The sequence below is a fragment of the Alexandromys fortis genome, unplaced genomic scaffold, assembly GCF_014885135.2.
Source record: "Alexandromys fortis isolate MF-2015 unplaced genomic scaffold, M_Fortis_MF-2015_v1.1 scaffold_27, whole genome shotgun sequence".
In the NCBI taxonomy this organism is placed as follows: Eukaryota; Metazoa; Chordata; class Mammalia; order Rodentia; family Cricetidae; genus Alexandromys; species Alexandromys fortis.
Window position 1 is genome coordinate 8,535,856 of NW_026067952.1, and position 16,538 is coordinate 8,552,393.

The 16,538-nt window shown below is 49.7% G+C and overlaps 1 protein-coding gene across 2 annotated transcripts in view; it reads right to left on the reverse strand.

Annotated features, from left to right (window-relative positions):
• Positions 1 to 9,455: 9,455 nt before the first annotated feature.
• Positions 9,456 to 16,538, reverse strand: part of Dhx35 (DEAH-box helicase 35) — a 60,743-nt gene continuing 53,660 nt past the window's right edge. For both annotated transcript variants that reach the window (XM_050151214.1, XM_050151216.1), the window contains 3 exons: positions 15,594 to 15,665; positions 13,336 to 13,447; positions 9,456 to 10,532 (listed from right to left, as the gene is read on the reverse strand). In XM_050151214.1, the coding sequence (XP_050007171.1) occupies positions 10,488 to 10,532; positions 13,336 to 13,447; positions 15,594 to 15,665 (229 nt within the window). In that variant the 3' untranslated portion in view covers positions 9,456 to 10,487. The remainder of the gene's footprint in view (positions 10,533 to 13,335; positions 13,448 to 15,593; positions 15,666 to 16,538) is intronic.

Sequence of the window (16,538 nt, forward strand, 5' to 3'; positions counted from 1 at the left end):
CCATTCACATTGGGCGTTTTTTGTTTTGGGTTTTTTTTTTTTTTTTTTGGTTTTTTTGTTTTTCTTTTTTTTCAGACTGCATCTCCTCTTGGAATCTAGGACTTGTTAATTGAGCTAAACTGCCCGGTCAGCAAGTTCTAGGGAATCTGTTTCTGACTCCTCTGGCTGGGATTACACACATGTCCCAATTCTCCCAGCTTTTTGTATAGGTGGTGGGACCCAAACTCAGGTCATGCTCCAGTCTCAGATAGGTTTCTGTTTCTGTGAAAAATATCATGACCAAAAGCAGCTTGGTGAGGAAAGGGCTCATTTCAGCTTACAGCTCCACATCACTGTCCATGGCTGAAGGAAGTCTGGGCAGGACTGGGAGGGAGGGGCTGATGCGGAGGCTGTGGAGGAGTAGTGCTTACCGTGTTACTCCCCAAGGCTTGCTCAGCTGCTTTCATATAGCAGCCAGGACCCCCAGCCCAGGAGGGGTACTTCCCACAGTGAACTGGGCCCGCCCACTCCAGTCCTCAATCGAGAAAATATGCTACAGGCTTGCCCACAGGCCAATCTAGTGGTAGCATCTTCTCAATGTTCCCTCTTCCCAAATGACTTTAGCTTGTGTCAAGCTGCATAAAACTAGCCAGCACACTAAGTTTTTTCTCTGACCACCTGTGAGGGCTACTCTCAGTCACCAACCTGACGACGTCTGCAATTAATTTAAATCCAAACAGTTGGGTACACCTGTGAGGGATTTGTTTTTTTTCTTAATCTTACCTTCCAATAATTTAAAGTGGGGAGACTCGATTTCAATCTGATTTGTTTGAGGTGGGAAGAGCCACCTTTAACCTGGGCCACACCTTCTGCAGGCAGCCTGTATCAAGAACAAGAAGAAGGACGCTTGTTCTCTTTGCCTGCTTGTTCCTGCTCTCGCTGGCAAGTCCATTCCTTCACTGGCATTAGAGCCTACTTCTTCGGGATTCCAGTGTATACTGAAGACCAGCTGAGTGATCCACCCTTGCGGACTGGAGAGTTACTAGAATCTTGGACCTTCTGTTGATAGACAGCCATTGTTGGACTAGCTGTATCACAGCCTGCAAACCACTCTAATAAATTAGATAGATAGAATATATCATACATATATTGATAAATAGAATATATACTATATATTATATATATTTCCTATCAGTTCTATTCCTCTAGCGAACCATGACTAATACACTCCCTCAATTTTAAGATCATAAAAGAAGTTGAAAATTGCTGTGCAAGATGCGTGCACAGGGCCCATTCTCCGCCTCTGGCAGTTCAAGCCAGGTGTGGTGGCACATGCCTTTAATCCCAGCACTTGAGAGTCAGAGGAGGGCAGATCTCTGTGAGTTTGAGATTGGCCTGGTCTACAGAGTGAGTTCCAGGATAGCCAGGGCTACACAGAGAAACCTTGTCTGGAAAAACCAAAAGATTAAAAAAAAAAATAAAGGCGGTTTTTAAAAAATGCACCATGATGTTGGAGAACAAGGCAACAGGCATGTTGACAGGTGGAGCAAATATTGAGTATCCTAAGTTGTGGCTGCAGCCACACAGAAGGGAAGCCCGGGATCAGGCTAAAGCTCTAATATTCAAGATTTTTTAAAAAATATTCTTAGTTATGTGTAAGTATGTGCACGTGAGCGCAGATACCCACGGAGGCTCTATTCTAGAGCTGGAGTGACAGGCAGCTGTGACTCACTTGATGCGGATGCTGGGAATGGAAGCTGGTCCTCTGGAAGAACAATACATGCTCTTAAACACTGACCCATCTCTCCAGCCTCCAATCACAGCTCTAAGCAGTTTCCCCTGCCTCCTGTTGCTGAGGCCACGCCCCAGATTCCCTGCTCCTCAAGGCTACAGGAGGAACGTCAACGTCTGTGGCAGACAGAAACACTAGCTAGACCTGGAATGGTCTCAGATTTCCACAACCCACCTGCTGCTCCTTGTACTGTGGCAGGCGCAGCTGGTAACTCTGTAATGCTTGCTGGCAGTCTTAGAGTCCCACCGTGATCATCACAAACTGGAGTGTGAAATGAGGGGATGTACGCATTCCTCTTGGAGGCGCTGAAGATCAAGGGCCTGGCTGGTAAAGTTCGTGGACAATGTGACTCCTCACATCCAGACCAGAGCAGGCCTTAACTCTCCGGCAGTAAAACAAGTCTGGCTTCTAGACTGCGCTGTCCCTGGTGCACAGACACAGAACGCCAGCGACCCCTGCTGGCCTCTGAGTGCAGCACACGTCACAAGCATCCAGTCACCTCTTCTATGTTGCGGACAGGTCAGACTATGAGCTTGCACATCTTGCACAGAGAGCCTAGACTCTATAACAAGGATCTGACCCTGCCCCACACAGGGAACGCAGCTGTACAGGCTGACCCATCGGTTTAGACAGCCTTGACCGGAGCTGCCCGTCTTGAGTAGTCTGAGCCTCAGTACCCTACAATAGGGACCAAACCAGGCTGGGACTCTCCCTCACCATCCCCGCTACAACTGCGCTCCCAACCCCACGCACACGGACATTTCCTGAAACTCTGGATGTCAGCGTGTCGCTCTGACTCAGAAAAGCCTTCAGAGGTTATGCAAACTCTTGCTTTCACATCAGCGTGAACTTGACTTGTGCAGACTGACATCTCAGAACAAGCCTCAGATCACCCAGGAGGCTGCACCTCCCCAGAGCAGCAGAGTTCTCCAGGTAGCCTGTAGTTCCAGGCCTGGCTGCAAAGGCCCTCTGGGTCACTGTAGCCAGGTCCAGTGTCCTATATCAGCACGATGCCCCTCTCACTATTGCTTCCTCACACTGCGTCGCAAAACTTGGGACGCATGACACGTTTTATCATAGCCACAGATGGTCAGGAACCTAGACAGGGCACAGTAGGATGGCTTTGTCTCTGTTACGCCTGCTGAGGGTCAATCGGGCTGGATTTGAAGGGACTGGGGTGGGACTCACCTCCGCAGTGGCACTCCAGCTCCTAGGCAGGAAGGTATGAATAAGATAGGGATCTTCTGGGACTTTTGCCCAGACCAGTCCCTGGTCTTGCCAACATTCTGGCATTATCTAACCTACTGGGCCTGCTCAGAGGCAGCTCAGTGTCCCGGCAGTGACGTTTTGTGGCCCAGCTACACACAGCATCACCTCACAGTCTTCCATGAATAAAAGCAGGCACACAGGCATGCAAGTCCCAGAGAAGTGATGGACTGACTCTACCTCGTCATGGTAAGAACTTTGAGGAGTCTGCACCACATGTGACCAGGCAGTAGGGGCACACACCTTTAACCCCAGCACTTGGGAAGCAGGTCGATCTCAAAGTTTGAGCCTAGTTGGTCTACAGAGTGGGTTCCAGGGCAGCCAGGGATACCCTGTCTCGAAAAACAAAAACAAACAAATAAAAGAGCACGCTTAGGCACCAGCCCAACAAGTGGCTCCTGGATCTTGTGTTCAGTTCCCACAGCCAAGCCCTGGTGTTCCCTCCTGGAGCTCAGAACTGGCTGGCCAGTGAGCCTGGATGTTTCCCCACATCTGGAATTATGAGCCATGCGCCACCACACCCAGCATGCTCACACGGGTTCCGGGGGTGGACTCTGGTCCTTACGCTGACAAAGCTCCCACTTCTAGATCCAAGTGCTTACAGGCAAGGGAGGGGCGTCAAGGGCATGAATGGAATAAGGGGAAATAGCTCCTCGGCTGCCTCTGTCCATCCATATCTGCTCTCAGATTGCCAGAAAAGTGACCAAAACTCATCGGTCAAGACGAGGTGACTCCTATTGGCCAGCAGAGGGCAGCACAGTGCTACTCTGCAGCATCAGAAGCACCAGTGGACAGGACTGGATGGGAGTTGGGGTCGGTCAGAACCTCCACATCCCTGGTAAGGATGGGCTGATCTAGCACTTGAGAGCCATGAGGGCGGGAATTGTATCGCATTGACTGTTGTATCTTAGGCCATTTTATCTGAATGTTGAAATGAATGGGGGAGGGGGGCAGCAGGCATGCACACTGATAGCCCAGACATGAGGCACTTGGTATGCTAAATATCCATGTGTCTCACCAGATAAGGTTTGATGGTATCTATATACCAGGCTTGTTCTTGGGAACTTAAGAGTATTGTATGTCCAAGAGAGGATCCATCCTGAAGCTACCACTTGCCTGGGGTGGCCAGCAGCCCCACCTGGATGTGCTTCCCACAAAAGATCTGGTGTCCCAATCGCCAGGACCAGGGGGCCCCACTCTGGGCCCCTGAGAATCCCTCCTAGACATAACCCTGGCTACCTCTAGCTTCAGCCCATTTAGATGGCCCATCGTTGCATCTGATGCTTTCCTGGATGTTGTATCTCCATCATTCAAAGTCCTCCTTGGAGGAGACCCCATACATCCTGGCACCACATTGGTGATGGGGGAGGGGCAGGGGTGTCTTCTAGGATATAGCTGGACTTAAAGGTGGCAGGAGTCTTGTCTACTGAACCATCTCAGGGCCAGGGCTTCTGAAAATCAATCCAGCACCAGGGCAAACGAAGAGGGGATTTATTCCAAGCTGTCATCCTCGCTTGACAAAGAAATCTGATCCAAAGATAACTGTGGAGTCACGGTTCACAAAGTGACTGTCTGGGTGGGCCTTACACCTCAGACTTGTAAACACTGCTACGCTCCTGGCTGTGATTAAAAACCAAACCAAAGCAACGCAGGCACAGCCCACGGTGAAGAAATGCCAGTGGGAGCGAGGCACATCCTGACAGGAAGCGAAGAGGAACATTTGCACTCCGCGCCCTTTCTCCTTTTCATCCAGTCTGGAAGCCCAGTCCCTGGGATGGTGCCACCCTCATTCAGGACGTGTCCTCACTATACCCTTCTGGAAATGATCTCGAAGCCATAGGGTATGTCTCCTAAGTGATTCTCAATCTAGTCAAGCTGACCATGAAGATAACTAACCCAGACATGGAACAGTAATATTCCATTTAATAGGAAATCCTTAAAAAAAATGCATAGGGCCAAAACTGGAAACAGGGTACCCTGACTATAGAGGATCACCAGGGAACATTTGAATGCCAATGCTGGTAACCGATGCTTACTACCAGTGATAGTGCACTGTATCAAAACCCAGTGGCCACACAACAAAATGAGTGCTCATTAAAGTTGGGACTTGGAGCCAGCAGTTCAGAAGGCAGGGTGCGTCTACGCAGGTTGAAAGCATCGTTTCCATCTTGAAGCTGCCATCTATCTTACTGCCTCCTGTGTTGGAAATACATATGGAGAAGCTGGGTCCACAGAAACCACACAAGCTCCCATCGGTGCCAGCACTGTTTACCCATGAACACGGACAGGACTTTTCCCGTGAGCTCACTCCTACCCAGGGGGTAGTGCCAGCCCGGCTGCTGTGACTGGCTTTCCAACTGCAGGTGGAAACTAACTCCACCCTGGTGGTGCAGAGCGAGGAAACGAGGCATCCCTGTTCCTGTAAACACTGGAAGCTCCTTCATGCACTGGAGACGCAACTCTGTCGAGCTAAGGTGCAGTTCACGAGCAGACCAGAGACCAATCCTGTGACCCGCAGGAGCCACGGATAAACACACCTGAAGGCCCAGTTAGGCTAGGATTGGGTCCCGAAACGCAGATCAACTTCCAGATGAGCACGGGGCGAGGGGGGGGGGCTCCTACTTTGTACCCGTGTTTGTGGACAAGTATGTGTATGGTGTGTACCCACATGTATAGCTGTATGAACACAGGTCAGTGAAGGAAGCTCCAGACAGTACACACTAGCAATCCCCCTGTTTCCACCCCACACAGCACTGGGGTTACAGGTGCAAGTGCAGCCATGCCTAGCTTTTTATGTGCGCTGGACTCTAAACTCAGGCACATATCCAGTGAGCCGACACTCCAGCGCCCAGAGACCCCTTGCTTCACACATGTTTGGTCTTAGCATTCCAATCACCAGACTTAATTCTCTCTGCTTTGTCCACTCTTCTACAATCCCAGCACCACCCGTGATGGGCCTGCGTCCGTCTCTGTAAAAGACAGCCACACGTTTCTCACTTTTTTCCGCTTACTGACATCAATGTCGTCAATGCCGGTGACTGTATGAGGTGTGAAGGAGCTGTACTTTACAGAACACCTCAGTGTCGTCCTCCCTACTGCCCCGCACACCCTCCCACCAGTCACATGCTATGGAGCATGTCCTTGTGATGAGCCGACTAGCACCTGATTCCAGCACAGTGGCCTCCACTCGGCCCACACTGTTGCTACCCACAGTCTGCTCGTGGGCTGTGCAAAGGATCGTGTAATCGCTGTTTTAGCGCCTTTCTCTGGTGGGGCCTGACTCTCTTGGTTTACTGGACCTCCGTATCTGTCTGCATGAGCCTCTTTCACCCCTTTGCCCGGGTTCCTACTGAGGTAGTCTTTCACTGCTGACTTGAGGGCCGCTTTGTGTGCCCCTGACACCTCTCCCTTCGCTGGCGTCACCCCACTGCGATGACAGCTCCCAGCTCACATTCAGGCCCCTGCCAGCTCCCAAAGCAACTCCCTAAGACAGAAGGAGACAAGCAAAGAAAAGAGAAATGGGAAGTAAACTGCTGTTCAAATGAAACAAACGAATATAAAAAAGATCAACAAACTAAAGTAAATGGTAAGGAAAAATGTTTGTCAAAACAGCATAAAATAAATAAAATAACCCATGTTCTTTTATTAAGAACTTCATGCTATGGAGACATGACCCAGAAGTCAGGGTAGAGAGCAAAGGGGCCCAGTCCAGTACAAGTAAACACAGCAGCCGAGGGGCAGAGCAAACACTACACGGACCTAAGACTGTGCTTTAGAATAGATTAATGAGGGTGGGGAGACGGCTCAGCAGGTAACACCATTTGCCCTGGAAGCGTGAGGACTTGAGTTCAGATCCCTAGAGCCCACAGAAAGCTGGACAGTAGCATGCATCTGTAATCCCAGTACTTCTACAGGGAGATGAGCGTGGGGACAGAAGGCTCCCCAGAGGCCTGAGGGCCAGCTGGTCTGGCGGACACATCAGCAAGTGACGTAAGGATCAACACCTAGTTACCCTCTGATCTCCACATGTACCACAGTACACACACACTCACACACACACAGAGAGAGAGAGAGAGAGAGAGAGAGAGAGAGAGAGAGAGAGAGAGAGAGAAAGAGAATAAAAAACCAGATTAAAATGGGGTGAGGAAGGAATCCAAAAAAAAGGGCGAAAGTAGGCAGAAGGCGGGCTGATAAGTTCCTATCAGCCAATACTGGTCCTAGAGTCCCTGTGTCCCAATGCAGGGGCCACATGAGTGGTCAGAACACAGACAGGAGCTCACCCACCAAGCTGACACCAACAAAGAACAGCGACCTTTGTACTCAAAGCCAGCGACAGCGGCATTATGGGCAGACCAGGCCTCGCCAGAACTGGGCCTCCACATGGCTGTGGAGACTCTCAGGATCAAGCACTGCTAAGTCTCCCACATCCCTACTCCCTGCAGAAGCCACCGCAAGCAGCAGAGTGTATCTGCAGAAGCAGAAGGCTTAGGGGACCTCTGCACTGGGAGCCACGTAAGCAGGCGAGGACAAAGCTGGCCTCAACACGTTCAAAACCGCCCTAGAGCATCAGGGATATCTCCAGGATTCACCCCACATTAGCCCCACTCACTGGAGAAAGCGGTGACTGAGGACCTGGGGCAAGTCCTTCGCAGGCCACCTGTCAGGCAAAACCTAGCTACTCTGTCAAATATGACTGGCTTCCTTCCAGTTCCCATGACCTAAGAAGCTTCAACAGAAAGCCCATCGGAGTTCTGTTATCTGCTTCATCGTGATAGGAAGCCAAGGAGAATCGAGTTATGGCACTGAAAAGTGGGAAATGTTTGATCTCACCCGAGGAAAGGACATGGGTCCAAGACCGGGTAGCACGAACTCCGCTGACAAGGAACAGACAGTCCCTCACTGCTGGAAACCCATTTGTTCAGCACTGGGACTACATTCCAGGAGTGGCGGGGCTCAGTCTTGATGCCAGCTGGCCCACAGTCCACACAGCCCACACCCAGCAGTTTCCGGGCTCTGGGACTTCACCATGTTTTTGTTTACATTTTGTATTGGTTTTTAATTGGTTGGCTGATATAAGATTGTTGGCATTTGTTTTACCCCAAGAACATTATAAAATAATAATAATAAAAGAAATAAATCACCACCCAGTAACAACATCATTCTACCTCCCTCCGGGTCCACCCTCCAGCCTTTGGCTGACAAGCATCTCCCCTCTCATACCCACACCGTGTACACAGTCCAAGGGCTCAAGCAACATGTGCGGACTGACCCACAAAGCAGGCCAGAGCCTGGGTTCCAATCCACAGCAAATCACCTGTGGAACACATGGAAATGCACGGAGGATGCCCTGGGCCACAGTCTCGTGCAGACTTTCTGGATGGTGAGAGTCCACCTCTACCCAGAAAGGCTATAATGCAGCAGTGTAGCACAGGAGACAGAGTCGGAAGGCCGCCTTCAGCTGTCTGGATCGGGAGGTAGAGATGACTATGTACTCGGACCATGCAAAGACAGACACAGCAAGAGAAGCCGGCTTGCTCCCATCTGCGCCACTCTGGAGTGCACAGCCTCCCATTTTAGATCTGTGACCTCAAATTTGAGGATAGGGTTCCTCCAGCCCCTTTCCCTTCCACTACAACACAACCTTTAAAAAAAGAAAAGAAAAACAACACTTGCTGCTCTTGCAGAGGACCCAAGTCCAGTTCCCAGCACCCGTGTGGCAGCTAGCTGACAATCCATGCCATTGTATCTGGTCCCCAGGCATGCCTTGTGCAAATACACACACAGGGAAAGCACACGAGATAAAAATACAATTAAGACGTCTTTAAACTAGCAAACAACAGAAGGAAGCTGGGGAGATGGCTCTATTGACCAGGGGCTTGCACACAAGCACAGAACCTGAGTGGGATTCCATGAAGCCATGTAAAGAGCTGGGTATGGCGGCGCACGCTTATAATCCTAACCCTGAGGAGGCAGAGGGGGAACCCTGGAGCTCACTGGCAGCCAGCCTAACTGGAAGGGTAAACCCCAGGCCCCAGTGACAGACCTCGTTTCAAAAGTAAGCTGGGCTGTATCTGGGAAATGCCACCCGAGGAAACCTCTGGCTTCCGGATGTGACCACATGCACACTATGGTTTGCCCATACACACCCCACAAAAAACATTAACGAAACAGTAGGGAGCCCGCGGCTGACAAGAATGAGAGAGCCTCTTCAGATCTTCCTTGAAACAATGCCCCATGCTTTGCTCTAACAAGGTCTGAGAACATCCGGGCACATTGCGTGTACTATGGGGCTCTGTGTCGATGTGTGCCCCACCCCAACTGCTGTACACGACAGCATCAGTTGGTTATCTTAGCCACTGCCAGGCTTCACCTGGAATAATAAACTGGACCATCTCACAGACAGGAGAAACAAGTCCTCTCAGGTAGAAATATTTATTATGATTAACAACGCACCACTATTTACACACTTATAAAATGGAAATAAAAATGACAGAGGTTTGGCGCCAAAGTGGCACGTCCAAACTAAAACCAGTACAAAAATAAACTTTTAAGCTACGCTTTTAAAATAAACATGGCTGAGACAGTAGGGGAGAAGTCTGTCTTGCCGTGTGCTGGAGTGCCACCACTGTCGCAGCAAAGCAGCCCTGCTGAGTATGAACAGTGCCCGGGGGAGCTGCCCGTGATCTTGCAAAAATGCAAGCAAACGAACAAAGATAAATATACAAGAATTATATTCCTGAGCTACACAAGTTTAGGGCGTCTAAACTGTAGTGGGTTCCTGCTAAAGAGGAGTCCCGTGGGGTCGAGGCTGATGAACTTTCCCTGGCGCCCAAACACTGGCACCAGAATGTGGCATCGTGCTCTGAAAGAAATCTAAGCCCACTGCTAACAAAGACGGAGCCTGTGATCCTGCATGGCCCACCATCATGGCACTAAGTCTCCCGCTGCAGATAAGCAGGGACATGGGCAGAGGAAAGGAAGAAGCTAACTGGTTCGAGGCCCCATGCCTGCATTTCCTTCAGTACTTGCTGCACAGAGCAGTAGTGGACCGCAGCAGTCAACAACCATGGGCACAGCAGGCCAACACAGGCAGCGAGAGAGCCCTGTCTACACAGCCTTCAGCCTCCAGCGGCTCACTCCCCTCCTCACCCACCACAGAGCGGGACCAGGACTGTGCCTGCTGGAGTAGTGTGCTGACTACTGAAAGGGAGGCCAGAGCACAGCCGAGCCAACGCCTGCTTGGCCTAGGAGCAGTGCAGCAGGACACTGGCCATGCTCAGACACCTCTTGGGTCCCAGCGAGGATAACAAATGCTGAGGGGAGCAGGAAGAGGGAGCTAATGTGCAGGGCGCAGTCCACACCTGAGCGACTGCCTGTGACACCTGAGCTGGTGCCGGAAACATGGAGAGAGGATGCCAAGCCGTCCCTGCAGCCACATGCTGAGCTCCACTCATTGGTCCTGGACCTTGGCCTTTTTGGCTTTCAGGGACAGGTGCTGCAAGAGAAGAGGAAACATTAATGGAGATGGTGAGACTGAGAAAACAGACTCAAGCCGACTCCAGTCAGATCCTCCACCTAGCCCACGCGGTTCCAAGGAATGCTATGCCCCTTGGGAAGCTGTCTGCAGGGGGCCAGCTATAAATACAAGAAACTTCCTTACATCGCCATGGACACAACTGAGAACCGGGGAGAAAACATACTGTAGGCAAATCCAAATTCCTACAAATTCTCAAATATGTATCTGAGGCAGAGGATAAACATAAGCTTCTAATCAGGGATCTCCCCTCACCAACGGAGGGGAAGCTGACATCCCGTCAATAACGTAAGCCAATGAGGCACAGACCCTCAGCTCAGCCAGGCTAGCACCCAGAGGCTCTTCCCAAGAGGATGCTGCACCCCCAACTGCTAGTGCCCAAACCCCATGTCCTAGCACATCCAACATGACCACACAGAACCCCAGAGAACTGTAGCCCTGAAGAGACAGCACACTACCAACAACATGAGCTGAAAGACCAGCAGGCCCCAGGCCTAAGAACACGGGTGGATTCCAGGCTTTCTACAAACTTGTGCCTGAGAGGAGAGCACAGGTCCTCAAACAGTGAGCCTAAATGCTCTCCTAGATCCCAAGGGTCTCTCTGGGGCAAATCTCGGTGGGCTTGCTGCTTCTCTGAATTCTTCCCTCTCTGATCCTCACCAGACATGACCCTAAACTAATTCTGGACATGGGTGGCCTCATCCAGGCAGAGGCAAAGACACCACCAGCCTGTGAGCCATTTCTGGTATCTTTACTGGAAGGAATGCCAAGTATAAACAAAGCTGACTTTGAGCCTCTACAGAGAGAAAGCAACTTTGAAAGACAAATGATGGAAAGTCACCGGAGGCGCCAGGAAGAGCATGCCAACAACTGAGGGCTTCACATGGCCCAGAGGCCGTGTCCAAGGCAGCAGACCTGCCCTGCACGGGCAGCCCCTGGAAACCTGGAGAGTCCCTGAAGAAATGGCTCAACCTTTGGACCTCAATCCAAAATGATACCAAGCTGCCACAAAGGGGTTCTGGGGCGCCCTGCCATATAGTGAGGATGTTCTGGGTGGTTTCTAAAGGGCCAGCTCTCCCCAACCCTCTCATCATGGTGCAGGTGAGGGCTGAGAGCAGAAATTCTGAGAGAAGAGATAAACACAGAATGCTAACCTTGTCATTTTCTTCAACACACTGAAGCAATCTGCCCCTAAAGAAACCAACTTTGAGCTGAGAAGGAAAAATACTCAGTTTGTCGGCCAGCTCTCTCCAGTGCTGGGCTGCCTCCCGGAGGGCAGCACCCTGCTATTGGAACAGGCCCTCCACAGCATGCCCACTCTCTGCACCCAGCCTGCCTTCTAACTATGTCTTTGGCCCCTGAAGGCTGCTGTTTCCAGCCGATTAGACGGAAGAGGCTTTCTTCTACTCCAGGTAACTTCTGTTCAACCCAACAGAGCCGAACATGCCGGGCACCCACAGTCCGTCTGGTTCCCAGCTGAAATACCCGTGTCAGGACATGTGAAGAACTGCAATGGTTTGAGCCATGTTTTGCTCTTTGACCTAAGAATGAAATGATGCAAGGGTTCAGAGGGCAACTCCTCAGCCTCACAGAGGAGGGATCACTCTCCAAGAGCAAAGCATGTGAACAAACACACGGAGCAGGTCTGTGGCACCTCAAAAGGGTCACCAAGGGCAGGCAGCTACTGCTCCACCCCTGCTGACTGCAAAACAAGACCCTCTGCATACACAGGGAGGCCTGAGAACGGCCGCTGGCCTCTCAGAGACACTGCACATGGCAAAAGAACTCTTTAAAGGGTTAAGATGAAAAACAGAACAAAATTCATTCAAGGTAGAATTACACAGAGGAAAACTATCCTTCAAAAATAAAAACGAAGCAATACACTTGCAAATAAACAAGAGGGTGTTCCACCACAAGACGGCGCTGAAGACGCACTGAAGGAAGTTCCTCGGGCAGGGATCCCACAATGACAGTGGGAAATAGAGATGCTCTGCTATTCACTCTGGTGAAGATACAACTAACTGCTTAAAAGTAATCATAACGTATTACCAAGTATAAACATGTGCAGAAATAAATTACTGACCATCAACAGAACAAAGGATACTTGGATACAAAGCAAGATACTGGTGTAAGTTTCTTACATTATAGCTAAGCAGTGTGATACTAATTCAAGATCAACCATGAGGAGGAGTCCAGGGTGTAAAAGGCCTCAAAGAAATAAAATATAATACTAAAAAAAATTAATTGAAAAGCAGTAAGTTTTAAAAATAAAAACAATGACTAAAATGGACTATTGGAAACATTTCAAGGCAGCGTGCTTAAAAACAATCACTCAGGTCAATTTCCAGCAACACACACACACATTCACACATGCACGCACATTCACACTAATAATTACACAAACTAACTTACCACACAATTAGAGCACAGTGCAGACTGAACAGTCTGTGGGCCTCACCCAGCCAGAAAGCCAGTATACCTGTCAGTCTTCCAAACATGATCAACCATCTTTCAACTAAGTTATATTAGAAGGATGCATGGACTTTGGGGTCAATGAATGGACCATTTTTGCAAAAATGAAGAAATCATAAATCTGTTTTCCAAAGTGCAAGTAGTAATGGTCTCACCTGTGTACTGTGTGTGTGTGTGCGTGTGTCAGTGGGGGTGGCTGGGAATGATCTAGGGTACTGAGATGGAAAACACACAAAGACAACACTATGAAGAGGCTGCTGTTTGCCTGGGGCCAGGTTCCCTCCAGTCTTACCGTTCCTTGTTGATAAAAGTGTGGAGCCAGCTCCAGCAGCCAAGCAGATTCTATGGCAGTCACGTCTCGCATGTAATACTTGGAGGTCTGTATAACTTCATTGTAGATAACCCTAAACAAAGTATGGATGGAAACACAGGCTGACGTCACCTCTGCACTCAGCACAGCAGGTGCACGCTGTCTGGGTGCGGCTCTACACACAGGCACTGCGGCAGCTCACTCAGCCTCCCGACCGAGTGGTAAGTCACTGTGTTCCACAGATGCAACTCTACATCCTGCATGATTTCCAGGGCTCTCCAGCCAGCCACAAAGGACCTTGCCAGATCGTGGCCTGCATTTGCAGAGCTCTCAACAGAACTTAAAGACTTAATTAGAAAGTACAGAAATGGACTCAAAGTCTTGATTGTTCCAAAAGAGACTAGAAAATGACCGTAAAGACACACAAAAGAACCTTCCAAAGTGACAAAAATATTTTAAATGCAATTTTGCATGCAGGTTACACTTCTGTCAAAACCCATCTTTAACTGTCATAAATTATGTCTTAAGAGGAAAAAGACTTATCTAGGGACAAGGAAATATAGTCAAAGAGCAAGGAACATGTTTGCTAAGCCCTGGACTTCAGGAGTTCACAGAGTAAACACTAGTTTCTGAATTATGGGAAGAATTAACTCAGGGCATCCTTAAGAACTACAAACCTATAAATACAAAAGCCACATGGAGTTTGTCTCTCAAATACCAGTAAATGAATCTCGGTGGATGGAAAGAAGGGGAGGGGAAGAAGTGGCAGGGCTAGGAATGTAATTTCCTTACTGTGCTCAAAGCTTGGGGGAAGAAAAAAGAGAGGGGAAGGAGAAGAGGGGATGGCAGGGAGACAGGAGGGAAAGGGGGGATGAATGGAGAGAAGAACAGGACGCACAGAAAACTGGGTTCCCTCCTGGACTTTTATATACTCAAGGGAGCAGGGAGACAGCTATAAATCCAGCGCTAGGGTCACACTTCACCTAAGAAGCTTCTAGACCTGCACTGGTAAAAGCATGGCCTAATTCTTTGGTCAATTTAAATACTCATCAGAAACACTGCCAGGAGTTAAACAGTGGGCACCGCCCCAGGTTCTGATTCGGGAAGGCTGGGTGGAGCCAAGAACCTGCATTTCAAACATGGTTCCAGGCGGTGCTGCTGCTGGGAGCGCAGGGTACAATGTGCCTGGCACCAGTGTTCCCCGGCTCCATCCCTATCACTGACAATTTCCAACTTCTCGCCACGCCACATGCTCCTGTCTTCCCGAGGTCCGAGTTCTTTCAACTAGTAAAGGGCAAAGCGTTACTGCCTTTAAAATTTCTAATCCTTTGTCAATCCATATTTTTGTAAAATATAGTGTAAATAAATTATAGATAGGAAATAAACACTGGCCTGGGAAGACATAAATGTGGCTTGTGAAACACCATAAACATATCCGTGCTGTCTCTCACTGCTGCACTTGCCTCTGTCTTCCCAGCCAGGACTGCAGACTGGAATCTTCTTTCGGTCACCCTCTGTCAGCTCACTGCTCAGTCCCCAAAAACATGTGCTTCCTTCATGCTGCCACAGCTCTGCTACCCTCTTTCCTAGGTGTAACTGTCTTGAGTCCTTTCCTGCCAAAAACGCCAGTCACCAGGTCCAGAGCAAAGATTATTAATTTCTCCACGGAGCCTGGCTTCCCGGCACTGACTCAAGCACTGCATACAGCCACTAGGAAAAGCCTTCTCCTACAAGAATTCTGTTTGTTTGTTAACAGTATATAGCTGGAGGCCGGTGGTGATGGCACACACCTTTAATCCCAGCGAGGCAGAGGCAGGTGGAATTTTGTGAGTTTGAGGTCAGCCTCGTCTACAAGAGCGAGTTCCAGGACAGGCCTCAAAGCTACAGAGAAACCCCGCCTTGAAAAACAAACAAAGGATAGCTGGGATCCGCATCCCCTATCCATGCTGTACCTCAAACAGGAAGCCTTTAGTCAGTGGGTCAAAGTGAGCACCTATTGGGAGAATGACTGAGGAGATACACTGCAGTTTACTTACGGTTTTTTTTTAAAGAATATTTTATTGAGTACAGTGTAAGGTAGCTGGGTAGTTACTGGAGTGCTGTCTACCTTTAGGGGTTCCCTGATAAAGCAGAAATCCTGGCAACCCAGCACACCCACGTCAACACAGGGAATAGAGCGCCTATACTGCCAGCCCACCCAGAGAACATGTAGGGTCAAGTTCAGCAGCAGGAGGGCTTACCAGCGGGGTGGCTTCTCTGCATAGAGCACGGAGGCAGGGTGGATGTGCAGCTCGTGATCATCACGGATCGTCCTATGAGACAGGAGAATTCTGTGTGAAGCACACTGCATGCACTTACTATGACAGCCTGGAACACTCGACACATGCAAGTCCTTTTCTACAAACGTGTTAGTATTAACCCCCAGGTGCATGTGGATTGGACTTCACACAGACAAGACGCTACTCTCTAGACACACCTCCACCAACACTACCACCTCGGGACCAAGAATAAATCAGGCGAGAAGAGGGCTGGGCATGGTGGAGCACAGCGGTAACAACGACTGTAATCCCAGCTACCTGCAATACTGAGTCAGAAGGATGGGGAGCGGGGAGCAACCTGGAAAACTTAGCAAGACCCTTCTCTTTCTAAAATAAAATGTGAGGTTAGCTCAGCAGCACAGTGCTCGCCTAGCGAGCCCAGCAGGGGAGGGGACGCACTGTGGACACTCAGAACAAACCACACAGGAAAAGAATGTTTATCCACAATAATGATCGTGTCTATCGTCTACAGGTCCCCTCTCAAAACGATCCCTTCCCTGCAGAAACTGAGGTTCCACAGACTTCCTACTGCACAGTGAAACACTGACATACAGCAGGAGGCGCTGTATGTACCCAGTGAAGAAACACTGAAGGCTCCAAAGACAAAATGCCATCATCCCACATGCCAGGCTGTGTCCTATAGAACTTGGGGACACAACGAACAGCCCACTGGGGAAAGTGTCTTCTCTAGACCACACCACTGTTAATGGTTCCTCCCATACTGAAATGTAGATATGTCACTGACATCCTAAACACGTGTCACTGTGTATGGCTGCACTCGGCATTAGGACTCTCCCAGAGAGCAGACAGTCTGCTGGAAGCTTGACAGCCAACCTCACTCGGTTTTAGAAGACCTGATGTCAATTA